Below are 23,772 nucleotides of genomic sequence, written 5' to 3' on the forward strand. Positions count from 1 at the left end.
GGTTTTGTTCATCTTTTTAGTTATTTGTTATTCTGCTAATTCTGTTTTTGGCCACCACAACCTTATTGACTAAATTTCATAAACCTGCAAACAGCAATTACTTTTGCAAAGTGGAAATTCCAGCCAGTGATGTCGAAGGACTTTTGTGTTTTGTTTGTGTTGGTGACTCACGGTAATTTCCTCTTTAGGATATTCCTTTTACCTTCCGCTTGGTACACTGTTTGAACAGTATCCATATAACTGAAACAAAGGCCGTGCTTTATGCTGATCATATGCTACTTGATTTTATCAGTTTTTTGGTATTTCTTGTTTTAGTCTGGATTTATGTGCATCACCAACACCAAGGCAATACAAATTCCTATACTATCCATTCAGACAGAGCATGGGAAATTCAAATATATATATTATTTTTTTTTCTTTTTGGATTACAAATGACCATTCTGCTAATGCTTGGTTCATTTATCCATACACACTGAATTTTAAAGGTGGATTTTGCATTTAAACTGTGTCAACAAACTCAGCCAAGCGCTCAAATTCCTTTCTACGGTGGCTGCCATGTTCACTAAATCGCACAAGTCGGTTGTAAACTGCGCCATAAGATTACAGGCCTATTGACTGTCAGATAATTTGGTCCTTGTAACGGTCACCACCGTTTACGACCTTCCATCACCCACGACAGCTTATCTGACACTCCAACCAACAGGACCCGATCCATCCCATTTCCCAGAATAAGACGAGACACAGCTCTGTGCTTTCTGGTTTCAAAATGAATGACATCTTTAATGGTTAGCTCTCAAGTTTATATACAGTTTAAGCATGAAAGGAACAATCAAACTCTCCACCCACACCTCACACCCTGGGGGGGGCTTCAATACACCTTCAGATGGCTAATTGCTAAACATTCCAGACATCTCGGCGCCCGGCTATAATTATCATGACCTAATCACATTCCTTCATTAACAGAATCCAAACAAAACACCATCACACAATGAATACCCCTCAAACCACATCTTTAGACAGACGTTCTGTCTCCGCATATAGCTTGACAAGTTCCATTCCACACACACAACAGTATTTAGCATACATCATGAGAGATCCTGGACCAGACTCAATTAGCATGTCAACAGTCTACACAGAGAGAAGAGTCATAGAATAAACCAACACTTTACTGATAGCTCATATTGCAGGAGATATTGCAATGTCCCTGTCCTGTAATTTAGGATATAATTTCTCATAGGTTCACCTATGGCCCTATCGGACATAAGGTGAACCTATACCTAAGACTCCTTGGTGACGCCAGTACAGGAGTACCCCTCATCCTTCCAAAGTCTCTGGGTGTCACGGGCCATTCTGCTACAGTCCTTGTGCCCTATGCTATGTCACTGTATTGGCATTCCTCAACCTTCTTTTCAGTCAAGGCACTCCTTACAAGTATGCCAAATCTCAAGGCACCCGAGTCAAAATTATGAAGAACATAAATCTTGCTTGTCACTTGAGCATGAACCAAAAAAAATATCCTATCTATCGATCGTGTGTTTATCCCTATGGATTTGGAGGTAAAAGGGACACAGGGTTTGCATATCTGCGGACCGCAAGACTACAGATTGTAGAGTTTAAATGGAGAAAACGGCTCTGTCAGTTTTCTCCAGGTTTTGCTAGTTTAGAATGGGCCTCTGTAGTTTGGAGATCCCTCAGACTTGGATGGGATCTCCAACCCTGTGTCCAGATCTTCTAAACAGCCAGCAGGTTGTGTTCCCAGGTGCACACAGCCCATATAACGAGGGACTGGTCAGAACAGAGAGGGGAGGAAGGTGGAGTGTGCAGCTTGTCACTTATGCTGTATAAAGACAGTCCTGGGGGTGGAAAGCTGTCTGTCTGAGACTACATCCCTGGTGTGGGGGGACTTTGTGCCTGATGGACTGGGAGGCTGGTAGATCTGAGGTGACTAGCAAGTCCAAGGGGGCTAAAGGAAATTCTGAAGTCTTGGAGACAGTGGTCTGGAGAATTCTGTTATTGCCAGGAGTAGTCCGGTTTAGCAGAGGAAACCTAGGAAATCCTATGTGTGAAATGTTATTTTGTTTCCTTTTAATAAAAATGGGCTGCCATGCCCTCAAACCCTGATAAAAAAAAATCTGAATTGCACACCGCCGCATCTACTAGCTTAGGGGGGTGTATTTTTATTTATTTTTTCCATTATCTGTGCCCCTTTCTGATGATCGGAGGGACCATTTCTTCTGTTTCGGCCGCATGCCCATTCGGCTCTGCTCGCATGTTCTTCTGCTTTGGCTCAAGTCCCGGCCAGCCGCCTACCTGTTTATCTCCTTGCCTTCCCTGGCGGAGGGTCCTTCCGCCGCTCCCCACCTAGTAGTAGCCAGGGCCCGGCGAGTGAGACTTTTTAGAGGCTGTGAGGTGGGTGGCAGCAGCGATGGGCAGAGAGGCAGCTAAGCTCAGCTAACGGCATCCAGCAGCAGGAACAGAGAGGGGGAAGTGGAGTGGGGAAGCCCCATGGGGCTGCCAGTGGCTTCAACACAGGTGTGCTTTGGGAATGTCTGTGAATAGACTACATTGCATTGCGTCTGTCTCTCATGAGACATGGTCATAAGTTAACATGGCTTCTGGGTGCCGATTTTGTTTTGTGACAGTCAGCCACGATAGAGTGCCTGCTGCCTGTGTGTTATCACAATGCTGATGATGTTAACCAGTTGATTGCTTGATGGCAGATTTACTGCAAAAGGGCAGTCGCGCTGCGCAGGATCACATGTATAAGTGATCCCCCATTTCTGGGTATGGAAGCAAATTTGCGGCTCTGGCGGACTCTATGCCCACCGGTACCCGCTAATCTTTATGTACAAAGGCAGAATGCCGTTCTGTCAGACATTGATCCTGTTCCTGCAAACATCTATGCCTTCCCTTAGTAAAAAAAACTCCACAGTGAAAAAAACACTTGGGCAAACATTTAACCCTTTGATTGCCCTAGATGTTACCTCCGTCCCAACCAGTGTTATTAGTTCAGTAACAGTGCATATTTTTAGCATTGATCACTGTATTGGTGCCACAAAGTGTCACTGATGCCTTGTACACACGGTCAGACTTTTGACCGTACAAAAGTCCGCTGTGATCCCATCTGACAAAGAGAACAGGTTCTCTATCTAAGGTCTGGACTTCCGACAAAAAATGTCCGATGGAGGCTACACATGGGTTGGACTTTCCGAGGGGGGAAAAAAGCCCGTCTGACTTTTTTTTTTTTTTCTGAGTCTGGCCGTGTGTGCGAGGCATTAGTGTCCAATTTGTCCGCCACAATATCGCAGTCCCTCTATGAGTCGTTGATCGCCGGCATTACTAGTAAAAAAAAAAAAATGTCCCCGGATTTCATTTAAAAAATCTGGTCACCTTATGCTAAGCCTTATTATCACCATAGAAAGAGTTGTCCAATTCTTTGCTGGAAACAAAAACCCTTTAGTAGTCATACCATGTGAAGTGCCTTTTTGTTTTCGTGTGTGTTTGTTTTTTTTCTCAAATATTTTAATACAGTACATTACATTACAGATAACCTGGCAAGGTGCTCGAGGACACTGCGAATTGTTAATGTGGAGAGAAATGGGAATGTCCTATATACTTGGAAGGTATGTGTACATGTCAAACCGTCTGTCATATATTGTCAAACTGTCTGTCATTTATTATAAAAAAATGCCTCCTAGTTTTAAATGCTGTAATGTTAAATATATTGCTGTACTTTTAAAGTGTTACCAAACCCAGAACCTGCATTTACTATTTCTGGTCCCCCACAGTACACACAACATGGAGATGCAATTGCTTTAGTAAATATAAACTGGTAAATACCTTTTCTCATCAGCAGTATATAGCAGTCTTGTGTCTGGTTAAATCTTGTAGGAGTTTTCATTCTCCCATGATTGTTTTAGGAGGATGCAGCACCCCAGGCCCTCTGTCTGGACATTGCTGTTTGGCCCTTTGCTGATCACATGCACCCTCCCAAGAGAAAAAAAATTAATAAACTCTCTAGCAATACACGCCAAATAGAAAAAGCTGCAATTGGCTGCCCCACCAAACAATTTCTAGCTGCACTATGGCTTAAAATCGGGGTCTCCAAACTTTTCAACACAAGGGCCACATTGTAGATTTTACAAGTATTCGGGGGCCGAAAAAAAAAATAAGTTTTGTATCTGATGTGCACGTCGCTGATGGGGACACCTCAGCGGTCCAAGTCAGCAGCCAATGTTAAAAAAATGGCGCGGCTTCCCTTGTTTATAAACAAAAAATGGCGTCGCAGCATGGGTGGCTTTGTTTACACTGCGGGCCGGATAAAACAGACAAGCGGGCCAGATGTGGCCCATGGGCTGGGGTTTGGAGACCCCTGGCTTAAAACACCGCCTCATTCCTACCTTAATATGGTTAATGCAATCACAAAATTTTGGAACTCTGTCCTTTAAACATCCCAAGGGATACCCAAATCTCTCCTTGCCTCAATACCTCTATCTACGATGAGCCTTCTATGCCCAGACTTTAATAATTGATTAGTGGGCAGCAGCTGGACTTCAAACATTTGGGGACCTATTTGCAGGGGACGAGCTCTGCTCCTTTCAAATGCTACAATCCAAAGCGAATATCCGCCACAAGGATTTCTATAAATGCCTGCGTATAGGACACGCAGAAAGCACAATGGTCGATAATCAACATCACGCAGGATACCAATAAAATGTTATGATCACCACGCAAGGGGAAATATCTACAGCCTTCTGACCTCCATTCCAACACTCCAGAACTCCCAACCATGGAAAGATGGGAGGCTACCATACACTTTACGAGTGAAGACTTAATCTGGCACCAAGCACTTAAGAACCCGCTAAAATATGCCAAATGTCTTTCACACTGGGACTCTGCGTTAAAAATCATAATTTGTTTGGTACTATACTCAGGCAAAGCTATCCTATCTCAACCTATGCTGGAGAAACTGTGGTCTCACAGGCATGATGATTCACATATGGTGGAGCTTTCCTGTAACCACAGTGTTATGGAAAGACCTTGTCATTGATCTCTGCACTCACAAGGTCAAGTCAGCCTGTTTCTTCTCAATTGGCCCTGTTGGGGCTAGGACTGGAAGCATGGCATGTGCAATACCATTCCATATTAACACATATATTAATAACTGCTCAATTTTAGCCATTGCGCGATACTGGAAAAATATCCAAGCTCCCACTCTCCAACATACCATAACCATACTTAACCAGCATCTTCATTTAGCATATATGCACGCTAAAGGCACACCTTACAGTGCGCCAATTTATAGCACGATGGTCCTTCTAGTTAGCAGAATCTAGGTGTGTGTTCGAAATGCCATAAGGTCGTTGGGGGTACCTGAACAACTATTTTCTCTCGCAACAGCAAGACCCTACAATAGGTACTTGGATGCCATGAAGAGCCATAGCACATGCTAAGAACAAAGATCTCTATTCCTAGCAGGGCACCTTCATATCGACAATCCCATGTAAAATAAACCAGGTGTACCATGCCCCTGACGGTCCTTGGATATCTTTCTATAGGTTTTACCACATTTAAATTCAAGGCTCTATTCTTTTTGGTGGTTGCTATATCTATGTATAGCTTAAACCTTTTCTCTATTGTACATATGGCAACTGCGCCGATCTATGTGTTGCACATGCTCACAACTGAGCTTACTGACACATGGGACAGCTATCTCTAATTACCCTGAATGATTTCAGCGTGTATTACATAGATTACATGGAAAGACTTGTTAAGCACTCTCAACTTTAGTTTGTACTGGTTACATAAGTTCTGTGGTAACTCTGTATGTTTGACTTTTGTAGACCTTAAAATCTTTCAATAAAAAGTGGAGTATAACAATACTACTAAATTTCTGCTTGCAAATTTTTTTCCAGTTACATTTTAAGAGGCTGGACAAATAATAAATGCAACGAAACCTGCACAAAGCCACATAAATATCCTTATGCGAACTTGAGATTTTTGATATGCTGACATTCACTATCCTTCTGCATGCAACTACTAGGATGATAACGATAACAGAAGGGTTACTGCAAAATATGCAAGTTTAATTTTTATAAAAAAGCTTGCAAGAATCTTGCAAGTCTGATGTGGCTCTGGTTTGATCCAGTTAAATTTTTCGCTGAACATGGTTCACCCTACCTTGGATCAAAGAAGCGAATCTGCAAATTTGTAATAAGCGGTCTGCAGAATGCTTGCTTTCTGAATTCTTTTTTTACACAATTTTATATTACCCTTATTTTAGCAGTCCATTGGCCCCTTCCAAGACCAACATCAATACTGATTTGTTTTTAATCAAACTCTTTATTAGAAAGAGAAACCTAAGAACGGTACGGTAAGCACCATGACTATAAAAATAAATTATATTATATCTCTCTCAAGAGGAAAGACAATTCTCGTATATAAAACTATACATAGAATTAATACAACAAAGGAAAAGAAATTGTGATGTTTTCATACAAAGTAACAGGGAATGTGGTACCTATAGTCAAAGCATTATTACAGTAACCTATAGACATTGCTTTAACACCTATTTATGCGTGAATAGCTTGTGGCTCATTTTAGTGCAAATTAAAAACCGTAGCACCTTGGATTATGAGCTTAATCTGTTCCAGAAGAATGCTTGTAATCAAACACACTTGTATATTAAAGTGTTTTCTCCCCATAGAAATCAATGGAAACTCCTAATTCGTTCCAATGCTACCGCATGTGTCCAGAGGTGGGGGGTGCCTGCACCTCTGGCCAAATGCGGTACTGCAAACCCAAGAGGCTTGAATCTTGCAAGACAACGCTCGCAAACAGTCAGGATTTAAAAAAAAAAAAAAATGGCTTGTATTGCGAAACGCTCGTAAACTGCATTACTCGCAATCCGAGGTTTTACTGTATATGCAGAAAATGGTGCATTGTACCCATAAGGTAGACGCTTACACAATCGCTGATTAATCTTTGCATGTGGAGGTATGCTCCAACCATCTATGCCAGATCTTATGATATTTATTTGAACACCCTCTATGGCTATATGAGGCTTTTTTTGTAGGGCAGTGTGGTGTTAACGGCTAATACCCAATTCCCGGTGGGTCCGTGGTAATGCCCTGAGCCAGACCCTCACAATTTGCAATATGGCCATGAAGAGTGTTTCTTGTAGAAAAATATGAAGCTGTTTCTATTATCCAGATTGCGAAGGAGACCCAAAAGGCATTGCTTAGAGCAGGGGTGCCCAACCTTTTGAAGCGTGAAGGCCAGTTAAGTGACTTGGTGACCGGTCGTGAGCCACAATAAATGGAGCAAGCGGATGGCGGGTCCATGTCTGCTCTGCATATGCAGTGTGGACACGGACACATCCCACTATACTCTTATATAGCGGATAAGATTGGAGGTAGAACACTGATGCGCTGTGATTTACCAACACTGTGTACCTTTGGCTTTCCTGCACTTTGCAATAGGTGTTAAGGCTGACCGCAGGTCAGCCTGTATTTGTAGGAGGAGTCGGGAGGTATTTAAACCCGCCCTCCTTCCTCCTTCTGGGCCTTGGATTTCTGGTGTGTGGGGTTGGCACGTCACTTCCTGTTTCCATCTAGAGCAATGGCGGCAGGTGTCCATTGTGCTCTCCTCAGGATTCCCAGCGGACCGGATTGTCTGCATCCATCCACGTGGCAGGAGGGAGCTGCCCGCACGGGGGAGGGGTGTCCATCCGCCCGCTCATTTTTCCAGGGCTTCATCGGGCATGGGGGGCCACCCGCTCGGGGGTTCATCTGGCCGCTCATTTGACCAGGGCTCCTCTGGCTTGGGGACCTGCCCGCCCGGGAGAGGGGATTCATCCGCCCGCATTGTTCGGGGCTCCATCTGGCAACGCTTCTTCCAGGGGTCGCGTGCATGGCTCCTTTGGCTCCGATTTACGTTTCACATGGTAGTTCTCATCCGATCACGTTTTTCATGCAATCACGTTTCTCTTACGAGTCATGTCCTTGTGTGTTTACGTTTCTCATGCGATTACGGTTTGCATGGTAGTTCTCATGCGACTACATTTCGCATGGTAGTTCTCATGCGATCACGTTTCTCATGAGTCATGTCCTCATGGGTTTACGTTTCTCAGGCGATTACGTTTCACATGGTAGTTCTCACGCAATTACGTTCTCATGCGATTACAGTTCACATGGTAGTTCGCATGCGGTTATGTTTCCCAGGGTAGTTTCTCATGCAATTCCGTTTCTCATGTGTTTACGTTCTCATGCGACCACGTTTCTCAAGCGTTGTTTCATGCGTTAGGTTTTTCATGCTCATGTCCTCATGCGATTAAGTTTTTCATGCGATTGCGTTCTCATGCGACCACGTTTCTCATGCATTATGTTGTCTCATGCTTTACGTTTTTCATGCTCATGTCCTCATGCGGTTGCGTGTCCTCATGCGGTTGCGTGTCCTCATGCGAGTTAGGTCCTCATGGGTTTACGCTTCTCGTGCGAGTCATGTTCTCATGCATTTTTTACATTTCCATGTTTCGTTTTACGTTACGTTTCTCATGCTGTTCATGTTCTCTAACATTTACGTTTCTCTGGCAGGTTTCAGTTGTGATACAATTACATTGGTCATGTTTTCATACGTTACGCTTTTCACACAAGTTACGCTTTTCACACGAGTTACGCTTTTCATACGAGTTACGCTTCTCACATGATTACGATTTTCATGGTATTTTTATGTTCTCAAGGGTATTGTCGTTCCTCATGCAATCATGTTCTTGGGTGTTCACGTTTCCCATGCAATTTATGTTCTCATACAATTTATCTTCTCATGTTTTCGTATCTCATGCTATTCATGTTCTCGAATGTGTTTGTTTCTCATGCAGGTTCCAGTTGTGTTAGTTTTCAGTTGGTAGTATTAGCATGTTCTTTTTAGATTCCTGGCGTTCCACCGCTGGGGGGGGTCACCCATCACGTCTATGGGTGTTTACGGATTGAGATGATCGTTTTTAATTGGCTTGTACGGTGGCAAGTCTCCTCATCCGTTTCTCATACGTTTCATGCATCTTAAACATTTTCTTTTCTCACACAACGACCTGACACGTCTTCAGGTTCATCAGGCCTGAGTGTACGTTTTTAATTTGCCTGCTACGCCTCAGGTTGCTCGGCCTTCGCATTTCATGGGATTGTCACATTATCAGTTTCAGCTGCACTAGTCCTACACTTACCTACATTTTCATAGTCTGGGCACATGCCACATTCATATCCTCACGTTTGTTCATGGCCACTCTCCACTGCTGGGTACCTGCCACGTTCAAGGGTACTGTCGGATTGAGATGTTTCGTTTCTAATTGTCTTGTGCAGTGGCAAGTCCCCTCATCTGCTTCTCACGGCTATCATTACGTTTTCGTACGTCATGTTATCTTACCACTTACATCACTTGCCTGACACGCCTTCAGGTTCATAGGCTTGAGTGTTACGTTTTCAATTGGCCTGGTTTGCCTCAGGTTGCTCAGCCTCGCTAGGTTCTTGAGACTGACACGTTTTCAGTCTTGTGCTACGTATTCGTTCCTGCTCTACGTCACTGAGTGTGTCAATCACGGACACCCGCGTAGGCAGGGGTTAGGGAAGGTGGGGTTTTCCTTTTCCTAAGGTAAGTTGGGGCTCGTTGGTCATGTTTTGTTTTTAACAATGTTGTTCTTGTTTGCAGAATTCGTGTCACGGGCAGGAAAATCGAAGATTTTGCCGCCATCCGTCCTGCCCCGATTACGGGGTTCCATACATGGTGGCAAGCCCTCTTGAACTTCCCGATACTGCCTTCTCTTTTGTTACAGATGAAGCTTGATCTTAAGTTCTTTTCATTCAGCCTGGTAGCTCTTGACTCGGCCTGGGATATCTTCCAGGCGTTTCTATCTCAGTATCCTGGGTTCTTTTCTCACAAACATTCTGTACCTACTTGCGGTTTGGTTCTTTTGGCCACTTTCAGCCCAACAGGTTTTCAAGCTGGTGCCCAGCACAGTCTGGGCGCCGGACTTTCGTGGATGTACTCAGAGATAGGCCACCCTCCTTTCCCTAGCACTCCCTTCCCTGCTAGCACAGGGCATGACACGCAGCTTTTCCTTGCTGCCTAGCTAGGGTAGCACTTCAACATTCACTCCGGGCCGTGCTTTAGTACAGGTGCAGTTCTGCTGCTTTTCATCGAGGGGTCTGTATGTTCGTTGTTGAGAAGTTAGATTGGCGGTAGTCGGCTGTCTTTTCCGGACATATCCCAGTTCCACATGTCTGTCACAGGCATTCTTGCATTGGGGGGCTTGTGGTTACATACGGTTACTTTCATTTCAATATCTTTGCTAGCTCATCCTACTGTTTATTTTTTGCCCCTTTTAGGCATACCGACCACGTGACCCCGGCACACCTCAGGTCAATTTCCCTGTTTCCCCTCAGACCTTTCTCTAGCACGATTACCTGAGACTCTGAGTACAAGTGTTAAGGCTGACCGCAGGTCAGCCTGTATTTGTAGGAGGAGTCGGGAGGTATTTAAACCCGCCCTCCTTCTGGGCCTTGGATTTCTGGTGTCCCACCCACCCATCCCCTTTTTTCTTGCTTTTTCTTCTTTTACTTCTACTTGGGTATGCCCCCTTTTAGGCATACCGACCACGTGACCCCGGCACACCTCAGGTCAATTTCCCTGTTTCCCCTCAGACCTTTTCTCTAGCACGATTACCTGAGACTCTGAGTACAAACTATATTCTGCATGTTTGGTGCATTTTCAGAATGTGTATGGCTCAGTGCAGGTAACTCGCAGGTGCACTGCTCTGCATTTTTGGATCAGTTTGAAAGCAGCCCAGTAACCACTACATAAAAGATATGCCCATATACACTGTGATTTTCCTAATAAACTGACCTTTTAATAACAGTATTCTATTCCAGAGCAGGAGGTCGCGGGCCACATCAGAGCGCTTTGCAGGCCACATGTGGCTCCCGGGCCACTGGTTGGGCACCCCTAGCTTAGAGCAAAGGGTTAGAAGGGAGCCCATTTGATCATGTAGGAACCTGACCACTTGTGTCCAATCAAAGCTGACTTTACTTAATGTTTCTTTGCGTAGCACTGCTTCTGTTAATCTAGGTCTATGTTGTCCTTAACCTCAAAGTAGTAATCTGTTATAAAATGTGCAAATTGCTGAAAGAGCACATAAAGTTATCATTCCTTTCCACAGGGGACAGAGAACGTCACCAAAATTGGATTATATGATTCTGTACTCAAACAAAATGAGGTAAGACTTTATTATTAAGTGAGCACTGTTGCCTGAAATCAATAAAAAAAAAAAAAAGTTTTGTGTAAACATGCTGTTGGTAAAGCTGCCATCTTCCTACTCATTTAGATGAAAGATTGTCAGAGGATCATTAGATTACAGTATACAAATAACCAGACCTCCTGTCTTGGTTAAAGTTGGGTCTTGTGTCATTGATAATGTTCTTTGCTTTTCCCCTCTCAGTAAACCCCAAACAGACTGTGTGTGTGTGTGTGTGTGTGTGTGTGTGTGTGTGTGTGTGTGTATGTTCAGGTCTGTGTAGCTGCTGCTGAAGTAGAAGCAAGAGAGAGAGAGAGAGAGAGAGACTTGTAAAGCGCAACACATGCGAACTGAATCGCAAGCCGATGTATGCCTACAGTGCAGGTCCACCAGTACAAATGAGTCTCCAGCAAGAAGCACAGTAGTCCAAATCTCATTAGACTAGCACTCACAGGCAGCAGTGCCACTTGCATAGCAGTTTTATACCTATGAGGCTGTAAGCACAGGAGTGTCCAGCATGCTTGCATGTCAGGCAGTGCACTGCTATTTTTCGGGGCAAATTTTTTAATCAAAATCTTTCAGAGTGCTGCATTAACTAACATTTTCTAGCTGTTGCCGAGAACATGCAAAAACAAAGTACCAAGTAGGGCTACACAGTCCAGATGGTGTTTGAACCAATGACTTTAGTGGGCGCATATAGTGACTATCACAGATGACACTTTGTGAAACCAGATTTAAGCAGAAAATCACCAGCACTCCAGGAAATGCATTTTAGTTATGCAATGTGATCTATTTGCAATAAATATCTCAAACTGGCATGTCAAAGTATTGGGGCCTAACAGGGTCCCAAAATTCAGAGCGACTCTGTGACCATGCACATGTTACACATCCTTGTATAATCCCAGGTAACCCATAGCAAACCATGCCGCCCGCATTTCAATAACATCCTTGTGTTATCATGTTCCCATTATATTAATACATTATTAATCCATAAAACCATGCTGGGGGAAAAAGTGTCATGCAAAACCATATAACCACAAAGAAGGCCCGTTGTCCTATTAATCATCACACATGGACCAAACATACCATATATAACATAGGAAATCTTCAGTGAGGTTAATTCCACATTATTAGGCTATGGGCATGGAGTGAAGCTGAATTATCTCAAGAGCTATTTCACACTGCCAACTGGCCGTGTTATCGGTAAAGCGTCGCTAAAAAGTGCTGCTTTACCATCGTTTTAGCTGCGCTATTCGGCCGCTAGCGGGGCGCTTTTAACCCCCTGCTAGCGTTTGAAGAAAGGGTTAAATGTGTATAGCCGCTGTGGAAGTGCCCCCCCCCCCCTGAAAAAATTTCAGCGGACACCCATGAGCCCATTAAAAAATAAAAAAGCTGCTTTTGCTGCCGTCTCTTCCAATCCAGAGCCGTTCCCTGTGGTACTTCTTTTTGTCTGTTCTCAGCCTTAACGTGTAACTTGTAGGACACCCCCCCCCCCCCCCTTGCATCCTGTCCCTTAAGTAAAACATGAAGTGAGGGTAAATCCCAAAGTGAGGGAATTGCGATATGACGTCAGGGTCACCAGGACTTGTGTCCCCATATTTATACAATTTCCCCCCCCCCCATTTCTGTTTTTTGATGTCAACCCAACATTTTTGATTTTCTTTAGCTTTCAAGGGCAGTGATCATGGTAAACAGGACAAATAGGGCGAATCTCCCTAACAGGGGCACAGACAACTAACACTGAGAGATGTTCTAGTTTCTCTCCACTCGATCCAAAACTAAAAAAAATAGGATTTTTTTTTTTACTCTTTTAAAAGATTAAAGTGGATGTATACATATACCCAGTGAAGTGATCAGCCTCAGATGATACACAGATGAAACAAATCTCCCTACATAAGTTTTACATCCATATCTGCTGTCTTAACCACTTAAGGACCGCCTCCTGCACATTTACGTCGGCAGAATGGCACGGCTGGGCACATGCACGTACAGGTACGTCCTGTGCTAGTGCCCAGCCGTGGGTCGAGGGCGCGCGCCCGTGACCCGGCCTGAAGCTGCGGGACCCGCGGACCTGATCACCGCTGGAGTCCCGCGATCGGTCCCCGGAGCTGAAGAACGTGGAGAGCTGTGTGTAAACACAGCTTCCCCGTTCTTCACTGTGGCGGCGTCATCGATCGTGTGATCCCTTTTATAGGGATACACAATCGATGACGTCACACCTACAGCCACACCCCCTACAGTTAGAAACACCATATTGGGTCATACATAACCCCTTCAGCGCCCCCTTGTGGTTGACTCCCAAACTGCAATTGTCATTTTCACAGTAAACCATGCATTTTTTGCTATGAAAATGACAATGGTCCCAAAAATGTGTCAAAAGTGTCCGCCATAATGTCGCAGTCACGAAAAAAATCGCTGATCGCCGCCATAAGTAGTAGTAAAACATTTTTTTTTTGTAAAAATGCAATAAAACTATCCCCTATTTTGTAAACTCTATACAGTTTGCGCAAACCAACCGATAAACGCTTATTGCGTGTTTTTTTTTTTTTTTTTTTTTTTTTTTTTTACCAAAAATAGGTAGAAGAATACGTATCGGCCTAAACTGAGGGAAAACATTTTTTTTATATATTTTTGGGGGATATTTATTATAGCAAAAATTAAAAAATATTGCTTTTTTTTTTCAAAATTGTCACTCTATTTTTATTTATAGCGCAAAAAAAAAAAAAAAGCAGAGGTGATCAAATACCACCAAAAGAAAGCTCTATTTGTGGGGAAAAAAAGGACGCCAATTTTGTTTGGGAGCCACGTCGCACGACCGCGCAATTGTCTGTTAAAGCGACGCAGTGCCGAATTGCAAAACCTGGCCGGGTCCTTTAGCTGCCTAAAGGTCCGGGTCTTAAGTGGTTAATCTTGTGATGTTTAGAATTCTTACATCGAGGAAGAATTTTTTTTCACTTCCTCATTCTGCATTTTTAGAGAAGGCTTGGATTACACCGGCAAAGAGGAAACTGAGAAACGGGCACCACTTAGGTAAAACTGTGTAATTTTAATGAACAAGGTGCACTAAAAAAACTTGCATGGAAGTTTCTTTATAGAGGCATAGTTAAGTCCAGTTGAACATCAATCTCTGGCTGGCAACATCAGATTTTTCTTGTGAAGCCGCGTGGAATAGACACGGTGTCCTGTCCACCAGGCATCTTCCGGCTCTCGGTGCGAGAACCAGAACGAGATCTGGAGCACAGTCACCAGGTCTCAGGAGAGGGCTGAAACGCAGCGTATGGCAGGATGACGTCACGCATGTGCTTGCTTTCCATATTAAAACCAAAGCAGCTAATGTAATGTTTTGTGCATTTGATGTGTTTGCATGCAAAGCTGGTTTTGTGCTTTGTGACTTCTGTTTTTTTATTTTTTATTGGAGCCATTCTAAATTTAAGTAATCTCTTATTAAATTTGTCTTTTTATAGATGCTATATTCTATTGATAGTGAAGTTAATGTAATAAGCTGCTCAGTGAACACTGAGAAAACACTACTTGGTAAGTTGCCTCTTCAACGCTTTGTTTCAATTCTTTGCATAGTTTTAGTTTTGGTATGAATGTGAAGCATCAACTTGCTCATATGATTATATAAGGAAGTACTGTGTCATTCAGCATATGACCTGTCAAAAGTACTAGGATTTACATCCTATAGATCAGTGCTCTAAAACTGTTTATGGGGATATTTTAATTTAATGTATTTATAAGGATTATAAATGGCAGAGGTGCTTTTGAAAAAAAAAAAAAATCCTACTTTTTATATATAATTTTTTTTTTTTTTTTTTAAAGCATATACAGTAATTGAGATCTTGAGATTAAGATTTTTTTATTTTGGCGTTCTTTTCATAATGTCTTGATTAAACTAATCCTGATAATTTTGAGTAACTTTAACCACTTGCCAACCAGCTCACGTCAATCAACGTAGAATGGCTCTGCTGGGCGAAACCCTGTATGGGTAGGTTGTACCCTTTAAGAGCCACCAGGGGGCTGCACGGCAGGAGACACGATGCACAAGGTCAGCGAATGCCGCCGGCTACTCATGATCGCAGGCACAAGTGCCAGCATGGGGATGTGTGTGTGTGAGAACACAACTCTTTGGTCTGTCAGGGGAGAGAAGACATATTGTTTGTTCCTACTAAGTAGAAACAGCGATATGTCTCCTCAGTCAGTCACATCCCCATACAGTTAGAAACACTAACTAAGGAACACGGTTTAACCCCTTAATCTCCCCTAGTGTTAACCCCTTCCCTGCCAGTGACATTTACACAGTAATCGGTACATTTTTATAACACTGATCGCTGTATAAATGTCAATGATCCGAAAAATGTGTCAAGTGTCCTATCTGTCTGACCGCAATGTCGCAGTATCGCTAAAAATCTCAGATCACTGCCATTACTAGTAAAAGGAAAAAAAAATGACATAAATCTTTCTTCTAGTTTGTAGACACTGTAACTTTTGCGCAAACCAATCAATATACGCTTAGTGTGTGTTTGTTATTTTTGGTAAAAAAAAAAAAAAAAAAAAATGTTGAATATATATTTTGGCCTAAACTGATGAAGATTTTTATTTATTTTTTCATTTGAGGGGGATATTTATTATAGGAAAAAAAAATACGCAAATTTAGTGAGTACAGCATTGCATGACCGCGCAATTGTCTGTCAGTTAAAGCGACGTAGTGCCAAATTGTAAAGTGTTCTGGTCAGGAAGGGGGTAAAATCTGCTGGGACTGAAGCGGTTAAATTTATTTAAATTTTTTTAAAATAAAAAAAATGACTTGGGGGGGTGGGGGGAAGCCATCCCATACAATAATTTGTTTGTTTCTTTCAGCATTGAGCTATTGTAATGCATCGTGTGAAGCACCCAGTCGAGTAATTTCACCAGGTAGTGGCATAAATTTGTGTGTGTGTATGTGTATGTATGTGTGTGTATGTATGTATGTATGTATGTATGTATGTGTATATGTATATATGTGTATATATATATATATATATATATATATATATATATATATATATATATATATATATATATATATATATATATATATATATATATATATATATATATATATATATATATATACTTTTTTTTTTTGTTAACGACATGTTTTTCATCTCTAGTTCCCAAGTATTTGGCTCTACTTATTGAGATAAGGCCCATCAACAATCTCAAGGTTCTCAAAGCTGTGGATATCAGTGTTCGAGTGCAGGTAACCATGAGACATTAATAAAGCTGCCTTTGTATTACATTATTCAGAATATCTCATACGTAAAGTTAATTTAAAAAGTGAGAATGGGCTTATTCATAAAATCATTGCGGAACAAAAAGTGAAAACCATGAAATCGTGCTGAATATAAAACCCAAAAACTGTTTGTTCCTGTTTGAAATTCTTTGACTTTCTTTGTGACTGCAAATAAGGTTTTGTGGTTGTCACTTAGTGGTTTCCATGCAAGTTTTCTTCTACTAAAGCGTGAATATAAATATTATATTGTATGTTTAGTAATGTTATTTATTCCGTAATTGTGTATTGGTCATATAGTTGCTGTATGTCCTTAAAGTAAAATGATGATTTTTATTTGGCGTACCTGGGTCTACCCTCCTAGGAGATTTTATTACTAATCTTAGGGCATAGTGATTATTTTTACTGTATGTGACTAGACTTAAATGTATTTATTGATTCTAAGGCCCCGTACACACGACCGAACATGTCTGCTGAAACTGGTCCGCGGACCAGTTTCAGCAGACATGTTCGGTCGTGTGTAGGCCCGAGCGGACAGGATTCCAGTAAACATTTGCCCGCCGGGCCTTTTCCCAGCGGGCAAATATTCCTGGACTTGTTTTAAAACAGCCCGCTGGAATCCTGCCCGCTCGGCCATGTTCGGTCATCTGTACAGACCTACCGTACATGTCCGAGCGCCCGCCATCCCTCGCATGCGTCGAATGACTTTGACGCATGCGTGGAAGCATTGAACTGGCAGGGCCGCCCACGTCGCCGCGTCATCGTCGCGGCGACGGCGCGGACAAGCCCCGCGTATTGTTTACGCGCGGATTTCTGTACGTTGGTTAGTACAGCCATCGTACAGAAATCCCGGGGCAGACATGTACGGTGAAAACGGTCTGGCGGACCGGTTTCATCGTACATGTTTGCCCGTGTGTACGTGGCATTAGTGGTTTTATTTTGGAGGCAGTGTATAGTGGTTTTCTACATATTTCTTACTATATTTTAATGGTCAAGTCTAAAATAAAAACAATTAAAAAATATCAATATGCCTTTTGTTTAGGAGTGACTCAGACAAAACAGATACTTTAGTCAGACTGGGGCAGGCTTAAAGAGATATACTTATGCTTTGCTGTAATGTTAGCTTATTCATAGTGCTTTGGTAATCCTTGATCATTTTTATGAATGGTGTATTTTTTAATGCATAAATAAATGTATTGTTAATATAAAAAATCCCCCCCCAAACATTTGTGGTTTTACTTTGTTTATGCATTTTTTTTTTTTTTTTTTTTGCATTATATCTTTGGTTTAGCACACCTAATACATATCCGTTGCACAGAACCTTTTACTAGTTTAGGTGGCATATACTTTGCTTATTTTTGGAGAATTTGTGTTTTTAATATACAGTATACTACTGAGCAATAGTTTTCTCTAAGATATTCAACTGCTCTGAGATGAATGGCTGTTCCATGTCCACGAATGTACTATTATTTAGGCCAACTACAACCTTTTACAGGCTGGGATCTTGAGAGAGAGTTGCAGATGCTTCCAAGGGTTTGCTTCTAGTCCCTGATTCAATTTACACTGCCTTATCCCATATGGAAATGGGGTTTCCTAGGGTTCCAAATAAATGTCCCACGGTGCAGCTGCTGATGAAAGTCTGGAAGGGGGTCAGGACCACATTGGGGCTAACTGGGTACTTCGGCGAAACGCCCATTTGGCAGATCCACTTTTATACGGATCTGACCAAAGTGCTTAAACACCCGATCTGGGAAGGGGCGGGGATTAGATTCCTTACCCAAACACTTAATGGCGCTGTCCTAAAGCCCTATCCTCAACTTCAGTGGGAATTCCCCGGGCTGAAAGGTCATCATTTCCAATACATGCAGCTAAAACATTCTATACACTCCCAAGGTAGACACTAATTTGCAGGTACAAAACTGCTCTGAGATAACAGAAAGGCCTTTTTAGTGTGTCATTTGTTATAGCAAAAGTATAAGAACACACAATTCATTGTATCTTGCAGTGTTTTGAATGGTGTTTTTTTTATTTTATTTTTTCCTAGTTTTTATATCCTGGAGATGATCAACATTCATTCTCGGAAAGTCACTTGTTACTATTTTCAGAAGAAAAATGTGAGTATTTGCACAATTTAAATAAGTCACATAGGTAAAGGAGGGCCCAGTGTGGAGTTGCCTTTCATTTTTTCTTTGGTCTAGCGCAAATGGCACTCTCTAATGATGTAGTTGCCTGCATTGATCCACACATACCTAAAGTAGATGTTATCTCAACTGGAAGACTTCCTCTTCCCTTACAGTCCAGTTCTGGTAACAATTGGTCAATGCTACTTTGCCTATGTGCAAAGTTACTTGCACTGTTTTTTAAAATTTGATAGTGTGTGGACGAAGTGGATAGGAAGTGCCATCACTTAATGCTGTTTTATATCCTGATGACTAGTCATCTGCTTTAGTAAACAATCTTGTGTTTGTGAATGCTATGTTTAGGATTCGCTGAATGGGTCAACTTTTTTTTTTAGCATGAGCCACACATGCACGCTCACACAAGCTCTTGTTAGGAGGTTTAAATTGCGTTTTGTTCCTTAATTTTCTTTTTCTTACGCAGGTTGGTGCACCCCTGCGTGGCCCACATTGCCTGATTAAGGGTTTTATGTTAAACTTTATTAAACAGAAAAAACTAACTTCTCTAAATAAAGAAGCCCATAGATGATTCTGTTTTTTAGTCAACCAACGGCTTGAATGAAAAAAAAACTGACTCGCTTCCCCCTTCCGCACACTCAATGTAGATGGGGCAATCCTTCCCGCTGAGTGGTATTCTGACACCGGGGAGACTCTCCCCCCCCCCCCCCCCCCCCCCCCACTGTCGGAATACACTGATTGGCATTGCAGGCTTTGGCCAACAGCGCTGATCGAGTGGGGAAAATCTGACAGGGCAGTTGTACAGAAGTGTGGAACCAGCCGAATTTCGATCCATGTACTTAAGATTTCATTAACATGTTGATGCAATTTTAAGTCTTCTCCCCCCTTTTTTTTTTTTTTTTTTTTTTGCAGCTTTTATTTAAATATTACCTAGTGAAACAGCTATGAGGTTCTTGTTAATGCACTTCCTGGTAGAGGGTTTTCTCCCTTTTCCCTTTCCCGCATAGTTGCCCAACAAATATGCTCTCAGTGGAGATTGTAAATGTCCATGACCAACGCTCCGGCATATTCTGCCGCTGTCACTTTCAGGAAATCCCACCCTGGGCAGTGATGCATGACTGATGCTGGATCAAGTGCACTTAGACAGGAAATGCTTGTAAGGGAGCTCAAGGAGGACAGAACCACTACAATACAAATGAAAAAAGGCCGTTATTTTTGTTAGTGTTTTACCAGAAAAAATGTCATCTGATTTAATGTTTACATCTACTTTAAATACTGTAATGTCATCCTGTATGCCTAATGTTCAGAAGTTTGGAGGCATGCCTACAAATGTGTTTTTTGTTACTGTAACCCTCTCTTACAGAAATAAGGGCAAGAAAACGTGCCACTGTCATTGCTTGCGTGTGGATGGCAGACTGGGGCTTTTTAGTGACAGTGATTAGGACCCTGGCCCTGTTATTGTATAAGTAGTAATGTGGCTTGGTTCTTGTTTTGTGAATAACAAGGCCCAGGTAGAGAAAACACATTATAGAAAAGTGGAATGTCTTGTGTTGTATGGCGTGAAAAATCCCCCACCTTCTTTTGCTCCTTTTTTTTTTCTGTTGAGAAAACTAGGAACCAATCTAAAATTTCAGTAGAGGGGAACATTCTCCAGAACTACAGTGGATAACTTGTTCATAGATATGAACTGGATTCTTTGTTTAGTTTTTCCAGATAGTAAAAGAGAAAACCTCATTAGCTGGTGCATGCAAGATCTCACATTTGTGGACATGTTTGTAAGTATGTAGGTTGCTTAGTTTGTCCAAATAAGCAAATTTTTTTTTTTTTGAGGAAAAATAATAAAATGACATATGTACATTGGAGTCCTTTCACTGAGGAGGAACCTGGGTGTTTTTTATGGTGAAATCCCAGGCTGGCAAACATACGTGATTCATATCTTTTCTTTTCAGATATTGAGGAGTTTCATATAGATACAGATAAAAATGAAGATAAAGTGGTAAGTTGAACACAATTTGTAACTAACATATTTCATTGGCATTGTATGCTATGAAAGTGGTAATTGGTACAGTGGTCACCACATAATATGCAGTGTCAAAAGTAATAACTTTTTAAGATGAACAGTTAAGGTTAGTATAGATCAAGTATATGGGTGTTTGTGTATTACTTTTAGAGATATAAATGGCAATTTTGAAAAATATGTACACTTAAAGTGGAACTAAACCCTTTGGATTTAACCATTTCAAAAAACAGTTACAAGAATGAAACTGTCAGATTGGTTGTACTCTCATCCAAACCATCAAACCATTCAATGGCTGGTGTCATAACTGATCATATTTGCAGCACCATTGCAGTTGAAAATCAAACAGAGGCCATGATGGCAGCTTCATTGTCTGTAAACAATAGGAGGGCTTGGTTCCCTTTTTTTATTTACACAGTTATTATGTTCCAGTAGTTATGACTGTAATTGTTACATTGGTAAAAATGATCTTTTGTTATACTTTAGGCAGTTGATAAATTGTTAGTGTTATGACTGTTACCAGTTTACATTTTAAAAAGCTGCTCAGATGATCACTCTAGAGTTGTTTCTACATCTGAGCACTAAACGGTGATGGTTATAAGTTTATGATGCCTTCGTCAAGGTTTCCTTTTTATCTTTTTATGTATGTATATAGTATCTCACAAAAGTGATTACCTCACATTTTTGTAAATATTTTATATCCTTTCATGTGACAACATTGAAGAAATGACACTTTGCTACAATGTAAAATAGTGAGTGTACAGCTTGTATAACAGTGTAAACTTGCTGTCCCCTCAAAATAACTCAACACACAGCTATTCATATCTAAACTGCTGGCAACAAAATTGAGTAGACCCCTAAGTGAAAATGTCCAAATTGGGCCCAAAGTGTCTATTTTGTGTGGCCACCGTTATTTTCCAGCACTGCCTTAATCCTCCTGGGCATGGAGTTCACCAGAGCTTCACAGGTTGCCACTCGAGTCCCTCTTTCACTCCTCCGTGACGAAATCCTGGAGCTGGTGGATGCTGGAGACCTTGCGCTCCTCCACCTTCCATTTTTGAGGATGCTCAATAGGGTTTAGATCTGGAGACATGCTTGGCCAGTCCATCACCTTTACCCTCAGCTTCTTTAGCAAGGCAGTGATTGTCTTGGAGGTGTGTTTGGGGTTATCATGTTGGAATACTGCCCTGTAGCCCAGTCTCTGAAGGGAGGGGGGGGGATCATGCTCTGCTTCAGTATTTTACAGTACATGTTGGCATTCATGGATCCCTTAATGAACGGCAGCGCTCATGCAGCCCCAAACCATGACACTCCCACCACCATGCTTGACTGAAGGCAAGACAAACTTGTCTTTGTACTCCTCACCTGGTTGCTGCCACACACGCGTGATACCATCTGAACCAAATATGTTTTATCTTGTTCTCATCAGTATCTAGTTTCAGTAATGTCCTTAGCCTGCTTGCCTTCAGCAAACTGTTTGCGGGCTTTCTTGTGCATCATATTTTAGAAGAGGCTTCCTTCTGGGACGACAGCTATGTAGACCAATTTGATGCAGTGTGCGGCTGACATCCCCCCCACCCCTTCAACCTCTGCAGCAATGCTGGAAGAACTTGTATGTCTTTTCCCCTAAGACAACCTCTGGATATGACACTGAGCATGTGTACTCAACTTCTTTGATCGACCATCCTGTTCTGAGTGGAACCTGTCCTGTTTAACTGCTGTATGGTCTTAGCCACCGTGCTGCAGCTCAGTTTCAGGGTCTTGGCAATCTTCTTATAGCCTAGGCTATCTTTTATGTAGAGCAACGATTCTTTTTCTCAGATCCTCAGAATTCTTTGCCATGAGGTGCCATGTTTAACTTGCAGTGACCAGTATGAGAGAGTGAGAGTGATAACACCAAATGTAGCACACCTGCTCCCCATTCACACCTGGGACCTTGTAACACTAACGAGTCACATGACATCGGGGGATAAAAAATGGCTAAATGGGCCCAATTTGGACATTTTCACATCGGGGTGTACTCACTTTTGTTGCCAGTGGTTTAGACCTTAATGGCTGTGTGAGTTATTTTCAGGGGACAGCAAATATACACTGTTATACAAGCTGTACACTCACTACTTTCCATTGTAGCAAAGTGTAATTTCTTCAGTGTTGTCACATGAGAAGATATAATAAAATATTTACAAAAATGTGAGGGATGTACTCACTTTTGTGAGATACTGTAGCATTTGTAGTTTTAATATGGACTATTTTCCTTGCTACAGGTCATCAAAAATCCTGGACAGATCCTTAAGGAGAGAATAGCCGAAGACTTTGTGTGGGCACAATGGGACATGTCAGGCCAGAGGCTCTTTTATATTATTCCCAAGGTATATTGTGTTCCGTGTTCCAGCTCTGCATGTCTAATTATCTTTTTTTTATATTTTTTAAACCAGTACAAATTACTTTTATCACACATTCACTATGAGTGAATCATTGTAATTTAAAACACACCCATCTAAAAGATTTCACCTGCAGTGACTGGCGAATGTCATATTGACTGCTTTATATACAATATATGCACAGACAAGTTTCTTTTGCTCTTTTTGGCAGGAATGCTTTGGTAAACTGTGCTCTGCAAAGATGTCCAGGATTGACCTGTTTACATTTATTTATCTAGGCAGGCCAAGATTTTTCTTTTGCAATATTTTTTTTTTAATTAAAACTTACATAATCAACTTTACATATAAAAAGGAACGCTGTACGGGTCATTGAGGTGAAAATTTAATGAATCCACAGGTCCCAGATGGGTTCAAATTTTGGTCTGCAAATTATTCAATATGCTGGACAACCTATTCCCTAAGGGAATCGCCAACTTTTTTGCTAGCTCCTAGCTATTGTAGCCAGTACCATATAAAAAAGACAATAATATTCCTGATCCCTTGGGATTGGCCAGGGGAGTGCGGGATAAACACCCAACAGGGCTTCTTCAGGTTTTTTTTTTTTTTTTTTGAAAGATTAATCAAGGTGATAGTATAGACAAGGGCATAAACTCTAGTCCAAAACCTCAATGTTTGGGCACAGC

General features: G+C 41.8%; 1 protein-coding gene across 1 annotated transcript in view; it reads left to right on the top strand.

Annotated features, from left to right (window-relative positions):
- The window catches only part of LOC120931745 (gamma-secretase activating protein), a 132,909-nt gene that overhangs the window by 12,744 nt on the left and 96,393 nt on the right, over positions 1-23,772 (top strand). The window contains exons 2-9 of the mRNA XM_040343473.1: positions 3,547-3,623; positions 11,210-11,266; positions 14,749-14,818; positions 16,145-16,198; positions 16,438-16,526; positions 18,601-18,670; positions 20,641-20,687; positions 22,973-23,077. Of these exons, the coding sequence (XP_040199407.1) occupies positions 3,547-3,623; positions 11,210-11,266; positions 14,749-14,818; positions 16,145-16,198; positions 16,438-16,526; positions 18,601-18,670; positions 20,641-20,687; positions 22,973-23,077 (569 nt within the window). The remainder of the gene's footprint in view (positions 1-3,546; positions 3,624-11,209; positions 11,267-14,748; positions 14,819-16,144; positions 16,199-16,437; positions 16,527-18,600; positions 18,671-20,640; positions 20,688-22,972; positions 23,078-23,772) is intronic.

Source organism: Rana temporaria, chromosome 3 (genome assembly GCF_905171775.1).
Source record: "Rana temporaria chromosome 3, aRanTem1.1, whole genome shotgun sequence".
NCBI lineage: Eukaryota > Metazoa > Chordata > Amphibia > Anura > Ranidae > Rana > Rana temporaria.